We start from the raw sequence: 17,377 nt of genomic DNA, 5'->3' as shown, positions 1-17,377 counted from the left end.
AACCATATATGCTTATATATACAGTGCCTTTTTGAAAGTATTCATACCCCTTTTTCATGTTTTATGTCACTGCCTTTTGTTAAACTGCTTTAAATAACTTTTTTATTCCAAATTAATCTACACTTAATACACTGTAATGGCAAAAAAAATGAATTGTCACAACTATGTAAATAACAAAAATAAAAAATACAAATAACTGAAATAAGCACATTGCACAAGTATACCCTTAACTCAATACTTAGCTGAAACATCTTGACAGCCTTAAGCCTTTTTGGGTATGATGTGACCAGCTTTACTCATCAGTATTTGACAATTATCTGCCATTCTTCTCTTCACCTCTCTGTCAGGTTAGATGGGGGCACATTTTCAGGTTTCTCTGGAAATATTTAATTGGGTTCAAGCTCAGGCTATGACTTGCTATGTGCTTTGGGTCACTGTCCCGTTGGAAGGTGAACCTTCTGCCCAGTCTGCTCTGGACTGGGTTTTCATTAAGGCTATCTCAATATTTTAGGGACATTTCTCGTACTCTGACGAGTCCCTCAGTTCCAGCCAAGCAATATGAATGTTCCTGAGCTATCAAGTATGTTTTTTGCTTTGCCTTTATAGTGTATGGAGTGTAGATTGATGTGGGAAAAAAATTATTTTAAGGCAGTAACATTAAAATTGTACAAAATGAAAGTATTTTGAATACTTTTTGCAAGGCACTAATTTATATATAACAATGTGGTAACACCAATATTGATTTTACATGAGTTCAAGATTAAAAAAAAAAAAAATTGGATTAGATTTTAAAGTTTATATTTTTGTGTTAATGTCTTTATAAAATATTTAAGGGATAATGAATAACATTGATGACTGATTTTTTTTGTCTTTTAAGTGACTTTACACAGAATGCTTTTTTTTATTTGTAAATAAAAAAGCATTTAGTGGACGTATTTAACTACCACGACATGTCTCACTGAAGTCCGATGTTTGAGCGCACATCGTGTCAAGTTAAGAGAAGTTCCTCTTGATTCATGTACATTCCACAGAGTCTCAGACATAATGCTTCTGGCACGAGATGCTTGAAAACCAGCGAGACACGTTGCGACTGTCAAAGACATCACTCTAGTGTGCATTTAAAAACGGCACAAATGCACGAACACGTCTTGCATGAACGGCCTGCTGCGACTTGGTGCGAGCTGCTGAGTGATGGAGCGATGTGGGATTGTTTGTTCTTTTATATTTTCTCGAACTCCTACTTCTGTTCTCTCAGTCTGCTCTCTCCTCCTCTCATCATCCACCTCTCGCTATTTCTCATGCTTACACTCCTCTTCTCTTTTCACAGTGTGTCTCTGGGGATGATGCCGTTGCCGCTGGTGCCACTCTCCCTGTCGCCATGACGATGCCGCTTAGCCCCCTCTCCAGCGACGAGGAGCAGCAAAGGATGCTGGGAAACAGTCAACACCTTTATCCAGGGGCGGAAGAGGAAGAAGAAGAGGAGGAGGAGGAGGAAGAGGAAATGGATGATGATGGGGTGGACGAGGAAGGCGAGGAGGAGAACGGAGAGCTGGAGTTGGATGACGAAGAGGACGTGGACGACGAAGATGACATCAGGCGAGGACCAGGGCGTTTGAGAGGAGGCAGGGAAGAGGGGCACAGGCAAAAAGGCACAATGGCTGGACGACTTCCAGGAGACAGACCGCTACGACCCGGCAACCCGGGCCACACGGCCAACCCGTATTCGTCCAACCCTGGACCCACTCACCAAACGCCGGCTAATCAGCAGCAGCAGCCGCAGCAGCAGCAGCGGAAGCTACGAGAGCGGAGCTCAAGCAACGCACCTGACGACACACACATAGCTATGATGGTCTTTCGGATTGGCATTCCTGATATCAAACAGACGGTTAGTCACAAACACGCACACACAAAAACCCACACCTATTTTCCAGTTACCCACTCATACGCTATGCAACATCAGTCTTTTGCTAACCATGCCTGGTTGAGCCCACAGCATACATATTAACCAGGCAGTCAGAGCGCCGCCGAACACTGCTCAAAGAATCAATTAGGCGAATACTGGGAGTGATACAAGTTTATGACAAGTATACAAATCTAAAAAAGTGGGGCACGAATGAATTACGCAGACTTGGAAAAGCTGTTCTCAAGCCTTACGTGCCATTTCAAACGGTCTGGCACATGTGCTCTGCTATGGCAGGTCAGAACTTGCTCTCCCAGACACTTCTCGGTCAGTTCTCATGACCCCTGTTGCACCTGCTATACTTACACTTTCTTCCCTAGCAGGACCTTATACATATATAAAATGTGAATAGACTGCCCAGAGGGCAGCAAGTTGTCAGTAGGTGGGCCACACACTTAACAAACATGCATTTAGTGCAGCGGCTGCCACCACAAAACAGAAGTGTTTTTAGCACTTTTAATACGTTTGTTTACTTGCACTTTTAAATGCGCAGCGGAAGTAGTTCCAGGCAGGTCTTGACTGCATTACATGTCCATATCACTTTGCCAAAAGATTTGAGTCATGTTCTATGTTTCCTGTTCTCTCTCCCTCAGAGATGCACAAATACATATTACACATGGTAACATGCTAAAGTTCTCTGGCGATTTTATCAGTAACATAGTTTATTAACTACATGGCTCACAAGTGAGGAACAACAGAGTAATCTCTCTCTCTCTCTCTCTCTCTCTCTGTCTCTTTCTCTCATAAATTAGTCAATAACTGCATTAGTCTGCTTCCAATGGCTCAAGCCTCTACTACTAGGTCTAAAATGATGTTTTACACTTAGGCGTTGAAGGAGATGCGGAAGAAATAAATCATCCTCACAATAGAGCTTTAAGTGAAAAAAACAAACAAAAAAAAAAAAAACCATATAAATATATATATATATATATATATATATATATATATATATATATATATATATATATATATGTTGTCTAATCAATATCTTGATGTCTGATTGATGTAACTGTAGTATAAGCAGAATAATTGACTTCGGTCTGTAATTTTTTTTAATAAAATAATGCTTTACTATATAATAATGCAATAATACTTCCACTTCACATTGGTCAGGTGTGCATTATTTTATAAAAATTCAACGGCCCATCGTCTGTTATTCCTTACTGATTTTGCCCTAGTTTTCCTCTGATTTACCATCTCAACATGTTAACGAAAGTCAGAGCAGATTCGAGTTGACAGATTCCATAGAAAATCACATAGTGCATGAATGGTTGCAGACTCAGATTTTTTTAGTTTCAGACACTGATGATGCACTGGGCAACTTTTTGAGCAATGTTGTCGTGCAACTTTTTTTTGAGCAATGTTGCTTGGCCACTTTCCCATTGAGAATCCATCCATCTGGAAACTTTAGATTGATCGTGGGCTCTGTGTCTTACCTGCTTTCGCGTTGATAGCAGCATTGCTCTAAAAGTTGCCCAGCCTATCATCAGCCTGGTTTCAGCCGATTTTGGAACAAATATTGTTTTCATTTGTCTTGTGTCCCCTACTATAGCAACAAAACCAAACATCCATATGTGCATGAGTTTGTTTGTCTGGTAGTGTATGATTCTCAGATGTTTAGTCATGATTTTCCACTTTTCCTTTGCCACTATCTAAGTGAATAAGGCTGATAATGCACGGATCAACTTTTTTAAACAATGTCGCTTAGGCCCTTTCTGATTAGGATATTTTAGATGAGCATGTATTTCACCTGGTTCTCCGTTTGACCGTAACATTTCCCAGTGTATCATCAGCCTAAGTGTATGATTCCTGGTGATTCCTAATCTGTTCAGAATTTAAAAGTTGTAGTAGTTGTAGTTTATTCTAGCCTACATCTTGATTATAGCTGCATATGAATAAATCCTTTCTTGTTGGGATCAGAAAAGATTTTATTTTGTTTTTTAACATTGATAATACTTAGAACTATTTCTTAAGCAGCAAATCATCATAATGATTTCTGAAAGATCATGTGACACTGAAGACTTGAGTAATGATGCTAATGATTGAGCATTTCCATCACAATAATGAATTGCATTTAAAGCTATATTAAAATACAGTTAAATAATGTTAATATTTAGTTCAGTTAGATTCAGATTGGTTTAATCAGAATTAAATCCACTGATTCACCAATGCAAATTTGATCAGAAGCATCACGTTTCTCAAAAACATTGTGCAATTAGTTGATTGTAGAGACCTTTGGTGGTCATTTTTCTTTGATATACTTGGACTTCCAAAGCATCTACACCTATTCAGTTATTATGAATTCTGTTGTTGCTGCTCGAGCCCGGTGTAGACACTGTGGTTATGAGGGTTTTGGAAATCGCAGCCCTGGTCACTTTACTTATTCAAGACTTGGTATTGTCAGATAGCGTTTCAAATAAATCCCTGACATGTCCAATTACTTTGAACTTTTAAACTATACGATATTTCAGACTTCTCTTGATATGGTATATGGTTTTACAAGATTCTGATTGCTCAGGAATCTATATTTAAATATGGGCTGACGCTGGCTGGATCTGCTGAAATTGCCCTCCAGTGTACGCTCATACGGTCTGTGTGTGTGCGTGCATATGTGTGTGTGTGTGTGTGTAAGTAGATTTTATCTAAACTTCTCCTCCATACAGATGTGCAAACGTTGGCATTTTTTCCACAGATAAAGCAAAAGGAAAGAGCAAAAGAGAGAGAGAGAGAGAAGAAAGCAAAAAAACAAAACAAAGCAAAGTACAGGGACTCATAGTTAAACATCCACATGGCAAGAATGCTTTCCGCAAACAACTGTATGACTTTCAAATAGAAACAGACTCAAGGTGACCTCAACGGTTTTAGATCGAGAGAAAAGTAGGGGAAAAAAGATGTGGGTTTAAAGTAGCCCAGTAAAAAGCGTGTGATGGTGTTCAAGTGAAGCTCTTTTTCACAAGACAGATTAAGAGGTTCAGTGGTTTGAGGAATGAAATCACCACTTCTGTAATCCGTTTATTGTACACCACAAATTAAAGCAGGCGCTTTTAATTAAAGTCACTGTGGACATGTTTGCCAAAAGGGATGTAAACGTCGGCGCTGCTTCCTCCCAGACACACACGACAGCATCTGGTACTCTACAGTGTGTTTATAGTTGTGCTTCATTTCTTTGAATGACAGTACTGAGGTTTGCTTTCCCATCACACTCCCTGGACCCTCCTATAGCTGTGGGCAGTGGCAGGAGATTAATGATTCATGAGTAATATGATTATGCTTGATAATTAAATTAAAATGGGTAGACCTGGGCAAAGAGTGTTCTTTTAGTGGAAGTCAGACTGAAGACAGTTTTGCTGCCTCGCTGCCCAGTTGACTTAACAGAGCATTTTGATTGCCGTAATATATAACAATTATTTTTGAATTGTCTTTTATGTTTATATATATATTTTTTAATTTTAATGTTCATTTTCTTTTTGTCATTTTATATGACTTTGCTATTTTTAAATAGTTTTTTTAATATATATTACTAAAACGTTTAATTGAAACATTTTTATTTCAGTTTTAGTTTTATATCAGTTTTAATTTTCATTTAGCGATTTTTAGCACTTCCTTCATGCAACAAAATGTCTTTTGTCTTACATTTATATTTTATTATATTTCAGTTTTACTTCAATTACCAACTTTTTTTTTTTAATTGTTCACATTAACAAGATCAACTCTAGTGTAATCTATCTATAAATAAATTATTGTGAGCGTAAATAACATTTTGGGGGGAAAAACAATCTTGTCACCTACAGATTCATTTGTTTCAATTACTCAAGCATTTTTATTCTTGCCACCAAGTGCCAAACCACACGTACGGGATTATGGGATATCTGCATTTTAGCAGAATAGATGTTACTCAAACAATGGATTTAGACATGCCCGATGAGAAGGCATTAGGTTTTGCAAATTTGTTTTGTGATTTTTCTCTTTTTATTCTCAGTGTTTGTAAAAAAAACACAAACTGTATCCGCTCTTCCAGTGTGGGATTGTATAATTAATGTAGGTGTGCATATGTGCATTAGTGTGTGTGTGTGTTTGTGAGGGGGAAGTTTGTGTATGTTTGTGTGCAAGTGGAAGAGAGAGACAATGAGTGCTATTTTCTTTGTTCCAGTTATTCGAAGCTGCCTATTTAGTCCAACAAGCCACTAGCAAATTGTAATTAGTGTAAGATTGGTTGATAGATGAAACAGGATGGCAGTAAAACACCTGGAGGTGATCTGAGCTGCATCGAAACACTCTGCCAAACATTTTCCTTCTGATATAGGCCATCTGCAACACCTGCTTTTGCAAAAATGATGCATGAGTTAAATGCTTTAATACAGTGATTTACTTATGGTGTATTGGGTTATAAAATTAGAACCAACTTTTAACAGTAATTTTGGTTAAAATAATTAAATCATAATAAAAGAAAATTAAAACCCACTGTGTCTGTGTTATTGATTTGTTATGAATGTTTTATCCATGCATGTTTCATTTTTTGTATTTGTTTTGAAGTTGTATCTGATGGAGTATATCAATCTTCTCCAATCATTTAATCTCCTCAATTGAGAAACGAATGGATAATTTATTTCACTTAGACATACGTGACAATGTGGAATAAAACACTTCCGTTACACTGCGACTAATTAGTCATTAATACATTAAAGAAGGCAGTCAGGTGCGGAAAGCTGTCAATGTTATTTCATTAAAAATATCTATAATAAGGTACGTCTGACTTTGAGACTCTCTTTCATGTCTTTGTTTCCAATGTCTTTCTGATTTCTCTTTTGCCTTAAACCATGTTCTTTTATGAGACTCTCTGTTTTTTTTTTGGTGAGGAGTAATGCGTCCGCATAATCCCAGTACATTAGGCCTGCTCTACATAGCAGCTAATTCACCCTCAATAAACTGCAATTGCTCGTTAATTGTGGTTTAATGAGTTTGGGGAGAGACAAGAGGTGCGCAAACACAACCGAGCAAATGTAGGGCCGCAGGAATGCCCACTCACCCCGTAATGCACTAAACACTTTTAGACACAGATTTGCCATCAGACATCAAACAGTGGCCCAAAACAGAACTAGAATTGTTCATTGTACAAAATGTACTTAAAATCAAACTTTGGAATTGATTAGGGTTTTTTTTTGTTTTTTTTTTTACCACAAACTGCATGGGAACAGGATGCTAAATAGTGAAACAGATGTGTTTGTGGTGCAGGGCGCTGAACCCCGAGGGGCAACAGGGCATTATCAGAGCGACCCCACATCTCGTGCTCATTAACAACAGTCTGCCTGCTACTCTATGAACCAGCGATCACTTAGAGAGCTAGGGGCAGCGGTGAAGAAGTAAGGATGGAGGGAGAAGGAGAGTGAGAGGCATGCAAAGAGGATTGGAAAGTCTTTAACAGTATCTTGCCTATTTATATTAAAGGGCTCATTAATAAAGATTTTACATATATACATATATATATATATATATATATATATATATATATATATATATATATATATATATATATATATATATATATATATATATATATATATGTATGTATGTATGTGTGTGTGTGTGTGTGTGTGTGTGTGTGTGTATATATATATATATATATATATATATATATATATATATATATATATATATATGTGTGTGTGTGTGTGTGTGTAAGGTTAGGTTCTGTTAGTTTCAGAACTCAAAACGTTCTCATTAGTCTAGAAACAGCTTACAGCTTAAATAAACTTTATCTGATATTTTGTGATCACTATTGCTATGTCTGTACTTTTATATTTTATATTTAATTTATTCATGTTATTTCATAGCTGGTTTTTCAGAATCATTACTCAAAATCTCGAATTCTAATCTTTCTAATTTACCGATGTGGTGTTTAGTAAACATTTGTCACGTTATGTTATTTAAACGTTATCAGTATTACATTCATAATGTTGTGTAAACCGTGATGCATTTTTTCCAGGAATCTTGATAAATAGAGTTCAAATAGAGATTGTTTGCCAATCTGAGTTAAAAATAAACACTCAGAAAACTTTTTTTCCACCGAAAGATGGTTGAAAATGAGAAGTATGTGTAACTGTGAAGACTAGACGGGAGTGGTCATGAAGATGGCAGCGATAGAAAGAGAGATAGAAGAGTAGGAGGAAGCAGTGAAGGTTATTTCCCTATAGATCTCATTAAAGTCTACTAATCCCCCCTGCTCTTGCCCTGCAAAAATGGGCCTCAGGGAGCTGCTAGAATGAGAGAGAGACACACGGAGGGTTACATGAAACATTGTACCAGTCAGACATGAGTAAACACTTTAGAGATGCCCAGAATTTAAAAACAATAAAAATGTTGAGCATTTAGAAGCTGGGTGATGCAACATGACAATGAAACCAAAACATAGAAGTATATTTGCGACGGAATGACTTCGACAGAAGAGTACACGCCGTCTGCAGCGGCCCATTCCTGACCTCAACCCAGCTGAGATGCTTTGTCGTGACCTCAGGAGTGTGATTCTCTCTAGACATCCCAAGCACATTGCAGAGCTGAAACTGTTTTGTAAAGAATAATAGTGCAGAATTCCTCCTGACCTCCAGCAGGACCGATTCGCAATTATAGGAAACATTTGGTGGAGGTTATTACTTACAAAAGAGTTATCAAAACCAACTATTCTGATTCTTTTCCCATCCTGCGTTGCGAATCTTAATATAGTATATTGCAGAAAGACATGAAAACACATCGATTTTTGTTGTTTGTTTAAGCAAACTATGTTTGTCTGTTGTTGATGAGATTATATTTTTTTCCTACAGTTGTACATTGGATTCCTCTAATAGTTCAAACATATCCAGAGTGAAGTTAAAATATTTGTTTGCCATGAACAGCAGGCTTGTGTAATATATCAGCAAAATGTGGCATTTTTCTGTTCTATATTATAGGCATTCTGCAAGGATCCCAGCCCTCTGAATCAATAATGTAGCTTGAATCAAGCTAATCTAGGACATTTTGTAATGTGGGACAACTAAACTCAGTTGTGTGAATTTTTGTAACGATCACATTAGCAAATCTATGTTAACATGATCCTATTCCAGCTGGATTATTAGTCGATTAAGATGTGTTTGTTGGCCTGACAGTCAAAAGCAGAAAACAACCTGATTTGTTCACATATGTAGGCTTATTCCCCCCCCTCAACGGTTTTCAGACGTGAAGTTACAACGATGCTGATGAGTGTGTGCGGCAATGTTAAATGATTGTTAACATGCTTGGCCATGCAATCTGAAATGTTGGTTTCCACTTAACTTACAGTACATGCGCATTAAATGGATACGAGGGCCAGTCTTATAAGAAAGTCACCAGAGCAGAACAGTTAAACCAAACTATTGGACCAAAGTTGCATTATTCATATTTTACCTGAACTGAACGTTGTACCTCTTGGCGCTGAGCTTAATGAGAAAGAGTAGAGAGGGAAAGAATAATAGCAATGGGCTCAAACCAGAATATTAGCTAAAGAACTGAGAAAAACAAGTACGAAAATGTCAAGAGGGAGAGAGAGATGTAGCTCTTTACCAATAAAGCAATTAGACCAGGAGATACAAGCAAAGACATTTAGGTGCATTTTGTTTAATTAGCTAATCTGTTTAGAAATTTTATCTGTAAATTGTTCCTCAACGCTTAGAAAACACCACAGGATGTCACGCTTATTGTCAGAGGAAAATAAGAGAGGATGGCGTCGTGAAGAAGTCTGTGGTTTGGTCGGGAAAATAATAGCTCTTAGATTAACTGCCAAATTACTATAATTAGATATCATTATAATAAATCATTTTCCAGGTTGATTATCATTCCACCAAAATGGTTGTAATCACACGGGTGCAAATGAACTCACGTCTACATCTGTGTTGTGCACCTTTTTTTAATCACTTGCATTGTACATGTAGTGTTAAAGGACAGTTCACTCAGAAACCTAAAGCCATGTCAGGCCCGTATGATTTTTATTCTTCAGCGGAACAAAAAAGGAAATATTTGGAGGAATGTTCACACTGTTCTTTTCCATACAGTGGAAGTAGATGTGAACCAGCTGTCTAGTACGGTGGCCCAGTAGTGCAATACACAACTAAAACACCAAAACACAGTGCATAGGACTAAATCATTTTTTTTTTTAAATAATTCATTTTTTCACAAACTTTCCATGGTAAAAAAAAATTATTCCAAGTTGGAAACATACCAGGAATTTATGGGTATTTGCAACAATTAGTTGGAAATTTATAGAACTGTATCATATACAAACATAGATATAAACATTTTAGTACATTTTATAACATTAAGTACCCAGATCTTACAGTTTTGCAGGAATTCCCATTAATTGACATGTAATTCCATTGAAATTTTCCAGTCTTGAAAATTCCCAGAATTTTGCTACCCTAGTTGCGATTTTCCATTGTTGTGCTAACTCCGTTGTGTTTGCGGCTTTCCATTTTACTGCATCTTGTTTCCGTAGTTTCGTGCTAAAACACAAAATGTCTTCTGAAGCCAATAACTAAATTTCTTGCCTTGCCTTTGGTCACCATCCATTTTCACTATACGCTCTCGGAAATAAAGGTAGCAAATCTGTCACTGGGGTGCCATCTTTTCAAAAGGTGCACTTTTGTACCTATTAGGTTCAAGTATGTGCACTTTAAGTATTAATATGAACCAGTGATAGCTTTAAAACCTTTATTTCTGAGAGCGTATGGGGAAAAAGCAGGTTGAATGTTCTGCATAAACATCTTTTGTCTTCCAAAAAGGCATGAGGCATGTATAAAAGATGATGAATTTTTCATTGCTGTGCTATTCTGCATATCCTTGCATATGCAAGATGTTTGACTTGTACGTACTGACATGCGAGTGATCTCCACACTTTCCGTATTCCAAATTGTCTGTGAAGTTGTCCACTACACCGATGACCTCTCTCGAGCAGAACTCCCTCCAGAGCACATGCTCTACGTAAGATCACAGTGAAACAAGTACACCATACCATAGCGCACCGAGGGATTGCTGAGATGTTTCTATGGCAACCTGCAGCTTGCTCCACTAATGAACTGGTTGCCATGGTGATGGGGATTGGCTGTGTGCAAAGTGAGAGACTGAATAACAGAGGGAGGAAGAAATTTCACACTTCTCTGTTCCACTGCATGTACACACACGCACGCTCACACACACACACACACAAGAGGACAGTGAAGGAAACTGGCTGTTTCGGACTTAACCTCTCAAATAGCCACGGACCAATCACAGCAACTCCTCAAGGTCAGAGGAGGGAATTTCTTTCTAGCACTCTGCTGCAGGGCTGTCCCATTTTCACAGTTCCTGGAACAGCGCTACTGTCCCAAAATCCAGCTCCAAGCAACCATGTCCCTTAGCCCGGAGCTTGTGCTCAAGCTTGTAGGCTACAAGGGGTTTTAGGCGATGTTGTAGTAGGAACCGAGCTGTCCTTTCCCGAGTGGGGTGTGTCACAAATCACGCCGCAATTCCTAAGCATCTCTTGCAGTACCTGGGCAGGCTGTGGATTGAAGCTATTACGTCTGGCTAATTAATCAATTAGCATTGACATTTAGCACTACCAGGGTGGCTAAAGACTCAAATTGGATGTAAATGAAGCTGATGGACAGTTGGCAGTCAGGGGTCTGCTAATCCGACAAGCCGTGATGTTTTACCTCAGTGAATCACAATGTCTCCCTCTAGTGCATATCGGACAGAACTGCATATTTTTCTCTTTAATAGGGATAAATGGTCATTTTATAGTAATAATAATCGCTTGGTAGTTATTATTAATAAATTAAATTAAATTAAGCATATATTTTTATGTGTAAGTAAATATAAAATATATGAAAATTCATTTTAATGTAGTCAAAATAAAATACTACTGTTAAAATATGTGGTTTAGGTTTAATATAGATGTAATATGGCCATGCAGAATATGCATGACCATGCTTTATAAGTACTAATAAACAGTAATATGTTAATAATGGACATGCTAATAAGCAACTATAGTGAGAATTGTTCCCTACATTAAGGTGTTGCTTAATAATTTTAGAATATAATATAATGTATGTATATAATGTGTGTGTGTGTGTATATATATATATATATATATATATATATATATATATATATATACTGTATATATATATATATATATATATATATATATATATACTGTGTGTGTGTGTTTGTATATGAATGATCGTTTTGCTTGTCTAACAGCCATTGTTTTCTCTCTGTTTTTTTTAGAAGTGTCTGAGGTTCAACCCTGATGCAACTGTATGGAAGGCAAAGCAGCAGGTGCTGTGTAGTCTGACTGAATCTCTAAGGGATGTATTAAACTATGGCCTTTTCCAACCTGCTACTGACGGGCACGATGCCAAGTTCCTGGAGGAAGAGAGGCCGCTCCGTGAATACCCACAATCCTTCGAGAAAGGAGTACCCTACCTGGAGGTACCCTTTCTTTTATTCTTCTTTGCATTTTAGGCATTTTTGTTTACTGTCCTTCTTTCTTTTTTTCCTAGTCTTGTTCTATAATTGAATGTGAATGTTGGTGCTAGGAAACTGCTGCTTCAAATTGTTTGTTGCCTAGGTGATAATAATTCTTTAAGCGGCTTCTCTAGTAACTATGAATCCTAATAATGCTGATATGGTTTATTGGAGAGTTATCTTACTATGTAAAAAATGTAAATGTTGTTATTTGTAGTGCACAAGGCAATTAATATTCGAATGAATTCACAACACCCCTTTAATTGACATAGTTTTAATTGTTTCATATAATATTAATATTTTATTTTATTTTTAATTTATTTAAATTACTTGTAAATTTTTTTAATAGTTTATTTTTTATTTTTGGTCATTTAAAATAAATGAAACTATATTAATAGTTTTGGTTTTAGTGAACATGCTATGAGTATGCAATAAGTGCACCTAGAAAAGCAGTTTTGCCTCCGAGAACTTCACCAATCACAAAAACAATGAACAAAGTCCTGTACGGGTATTAAGAAAAGACTAAACATTTGTGATTTTTTAACTCTCCTTATCTTACGTTAGTCCTCTCTAGATTACTGTAAACACAAACAAACTGATGGAAGTTTCTATTACAGTTCTCAGATAACGGTCATCCGCTGATTTTGCCTGATTTTCTTTCACACAGTTCCGCTACAAAACCAGGGTGTACAAACAGACAAATCTAGATGAAAAACAGCTGGCCAAACTACACACAAAGGTGAGTGTCACCACGGAAATCATCAAATCTTCTAAAAATAAAAATATAAAGTGAACATTTAAGGTGAGCTATTTGCGATTTAGGTCTGTATGTTAAATGTCATATAAGTAAGTAGCTTATCCTAAGCGTGGCTGTATGTGTCTCCCCTTACAGGCCAGTTTGAAGAAGTTCATGGACTACATCCAGGCCGGGGCTGTGGAAAAGGTAGCCAAACTTGTAGACAAAGGCCTTGACCCCAACTACCACGACCCTGATACGGGAGGTGAGGTGTCAGGCACTGCACTGTTCCCTTCCTGTGAGACTTAATGAACTTCCCATTAGTGAGCTGGGTAATGAATTACTGCCAGCAGAGCATAAACTGGCCCACACACATGCTATATGCATATGGAAATAGGGCTGGATGAATATTCAACGAGTGTTTACAGGAACGGACATTTGCATCTTCTCAAACGATCCATGCAGTTGCCAACAAAAGTCATCCCGAGTTTAAATTATGCAGCAAATGCGTAAAGTTAACATTAGGCTCAACAAAAACCCAATTACTACACTCGGGCTGTTTAATGAGATGAAACAATTACCGCAGCTCAGTGGTTCAGTTCGATGCGTGTCAACAGAGAAAAACCACTGAATAATTTCAATGTATTTGTAATGGGGCAGCGTCTTTTATGGCATATTAATTCAGGTTTTTAGCGCTTTGGCGAGCATTTGGTGAGCTGGAGACGTGGCCAGACATGTTGTGAAAGCCGTTTTATGGACCAGATGACAATGCAGAGTAATATTAGCATTCGTTTGCGGCAGAGTTTGACTTGCGAGACGGCTACCTTGAGTGTTGTTCACAGTTTGTGTCGTCTGCGTTGTCACAGAGTTGATGTTGTGCTTGCCAGGCTGACAGTCACTTCTCGAAGCAGACCCTGCTAACAAGGAGTGAGAACTGCTGCACCATTTGTGACCACTAGGAGGCTAATTAGAGAGGACATTTCTGTTTATTAAAGAGAATTAAAGGGATATTTTAGATTTTTTTTCCAAACCCCTTTAAGGAAAATTGATTAATTGATTAATTTAACCAATATATATCACCATACTTCTCTAATTAATTGATTACATTACATTCATTTTTTTTGTTTTACATGTTTAAATATGCAAATGTTGTATTACAAATGCTTGTTTTTGATGTCTTTTTATCATTCCATAAAATAGAAAGTAAGTCACCATGCAAAAAAAAAAAAAATGTTGCGTGTATAAAATGTATAAAGTAATTAAATCATGAGGAAACCAAACCCCTCTGTAAATTTCTTCAGGAAATATAGTTTTGTTCGTGTAAATGGAGGTGGAGACTTGTGATTCACCGCCAGAGAAAAAAACTTATTTTGAAGAAACTGCCTTTAAATATATGCCTATCCACTGATAACTGAATGAATATATACAAAGTGCAATGGAATAAACACTTAAAAGTGTATTTGGGATGATTTCTTTTCGCTGCTCTAAAACAACATGTTATTAAAAGCTGAAAAGCCCAAAATGTTAAACCTGACCAGTGCACAGGAAAGATCACATTGATTGTAATTCTCCATTTGCCTGACTGTGTGACTGTGTGTGTGACAGAGACCCCGCTCACTCTGGCCGTACAGACGGAGCCGGGCGGAGGGGAGATCATCAGGGTGCTGGTGATGGGGGGAGCGCACATCGACTTCAGGGCAAAGGATGGCTTGACTCCTCTCCACAAGGCTGTCAGAGCACATGCACACACTGCCCTACTGGTAACACAAACAGTACCTTAGAATCATGATTAGGATGAATTTATGCTTGTAATAGAAAATCATATTTAAATCTAATTGTCTGTTTTCTGCTTTTTTTTAGACGCTGTTGTCATTAGGGGCATCTCCTGATTATAAGGACCGCCGCGGGCTGACTCCACTTTACCACACTGTGCTCATAGGGGGCGACACCTCCTGCTGTGAGACCCTCCTCTACCACAGAGCCAAGCTGGGACTCCGTGATGAGAATGGCTGGGACGAAACTCATCAGGTACAAAAAGTGCTAAGAAAAACAGTGTGTGACATTTACAGGAAACACATTAATAATATGTGTAATATTATTATTATAACTGATAATAACTGATAGCTGATATATATATATATATATATATATATATATATATATATATATATATGTATATACATTAATGTAATTTTATTGCAGCCAATTATTATAGTTGGAAAGGTGAAAGATTGAAGCATTTTATTCTAGGGGTCTGAATTTTGTAGATTTTTTTGGGATATATACCATTACAATGTGTTTACAGTATATTTATTGGTCACACGTTATATTAGATGGCCTTAAAAATAAGTACAATGCATTTATTGTGGTCATATTGTATTGCAAAGCACTTTTGCTGTTGTTGTGGTGTGATACGGGTAAGGTTAGGGACAGGTTTGGTGGTATGGGTAGATTTAAGGGTGGGTTAAGGTGTAAGTGATTGGTCAGCATTGTACCTATAAATTAATTACATATTTAATTACATATAGGTTTTTTTTAAATATAGGTACAGTGTAAAAGATGTATGTACACAATAAGTGCATTGTACCAAATGATTAACTTAAACGTAAGTACATAAATGTTTGTTTTATTCCGTAAGCATGCATTAAATTGATCAAAAGTGACAGGAACAGCTTCACATTTTTACAAAAAAGTTTTCATGGATTCCAGAAACAATATTAAACTTCAAAATTAAATTGTGGAAATATTAAGAAATGTTACATGTGGACCAACTCAGCATACAGTAATAAATCAGTGTATTAAGTTTCATAGAACAAAAATTACACTGTACAGAAAAATGTAGCCTTGGTGAGCATAAGAAACTGCAAGCTTTTTTATGTGCTTCCTCAGAACCTCCATCGGTAAGGCTTTGTGGAAACTAACTTTTTGACTCGTATTACACTAGATATCATTTAGCATTATCAGTAACATTATGGGAATTATTACAATGATTCTCTTTTAAACTGAAAACAGTCAAATTGTGTTTGAAAAACACACTTGCCAAGTTTCTCCTCCATTTAATAAATCACCTTAATAAGCTTTTTAGCCTTTAAAAATCCAACAGCCTGATGGAATGTTTAATAAGAATAAAGTCATTTGCAGTCTTTTATGGTGGAATTTAATAATCATCAAAGCTAGTTGCAGACAGACATTACAAACATAAAGGCAAAAGAGACTTACAAGTTTCGAAAATCTGGTCCCGAGTTTCTTCCAAGTTAGGAATCACTGCTCAGTCCTCCTTCTCTCTCTGTGCATGTGTGCATTTCCATATCTATTTTGATTCTTTCGTTCTCTTCCTCTCACTCACACATTCAGTGTGGTGTTAATTAGCAAAGGTGTCTGTTCTGACAATGTATAAAATCTATTCTTCTCTCCCCTCTTTTCCCTTCCTTACGTCAAATGACTGTTTCTGCTCTTCCTATCCACTTCTCTTTCCTCTTTTCCCTTTCCTCTTCTCCTCTCATTCTTTGTCTATCCTATTCTCCCTCTCATTTTTTTTTCTCTCTAGGCTTGTCAAAACGGGAACTCTCAACACTTAGAGCACCTGCTTTTTTATGGTGCAGACTCCTCATCCCAGAATGCCTCAGGAAACACTGCCCTGCACATATGTGCTTTATATAACAAGGTACAACCGCTGGTCCTGACACAAAAATCAAGCTAAATAATAACATTAAAATGCGTGTCTCACGCAGGCCGGTCAGTGCCGACTAGTGTTGATTTGGTGCTGGTCAAGCATAGCTATGTTCTTCAGCAGCTGGTAAAGGTCTTTCCAGGGATTTAAAGATCCCTGTGAAGATTTCATTATTTTGTCTACAAGTGCTGTATTTACTGGGGGCATAAAGTTGTATGATGTATAATGCTTGTTACATTTTATGGCCAGTATCAGTATCTTCAGGCCGTTATTGTCTAATTTCACCGTTTAGGAGAGCTGTGCCCGCATTCTGCTGTATCGAGGAGCCAATAAGGACACAAAGAATAACAGTGGGCAGACCCCCTTCCAGGTAATTATGAGACACTTGCAGGCTGTTATTTGTTATTCAACTATTTACATTTTAGGTTAAAATCAAGTAATTAAAAATGGCTAAATTCTACAAACTCTCTATATATGTTGGTAAAGTCAACTTTTAGGTAAA

General features: G+C 37.2%; 1 protein-coding gene across 1 annotated transcript in view; it reads left to right on the top strand.

The window, feature by feature from the left end:
* The window catches only part of shank1 (SH3 and multiple ankyrin repeat domains 1), an 82,126-nt gene that overhangs the window by 28,964 nt on the left and 35,785 nt on the right, over positions 1–17,377 (top strand). The window contains 8 exon segments of the mRNA XM_043233696.1: positions 1,328–1,885; positions 12,230–12,433; positions 13,137–13,208; positions 13,362–13,470; positions 14,811–14,965; positions 15,066–15,233; positions 16,753–16,869; positions 17,168–17,245. Coding sequence (XP_043089631.1) covers positions 1,379–1,885; positions 12,230–12,433; positions 13,137–13,208; positions 13,362–13,470; positions 14,811–14,965; positions 15,066–15,233; positions 16,753–16,869; positions 17,168–17,245 — 1,410 coding nt within the window. The 5' untranslated portion in view covers positions 1,328–1,378.

The sequence above is a fragment of the Puntigrus tetrazona genome, chromosome 3 (genome assembly GCF_018831695.1).
Source record: "Puntigrus tetrazona isolate hp1 chromosome 3, ASM1883169v1, whole genome shotgun sequence".
NCBI lineage: Eukaryota > Metazoa > Chordata > Actinopteri > Cypriniformes > Cyprinidae > Puntigrus > Puntigrus tetrazona.
Note: the sequence above shows the minus strand (reverse complement) of the source record. Positions and strands in the feature narration are given on the sequence as shown.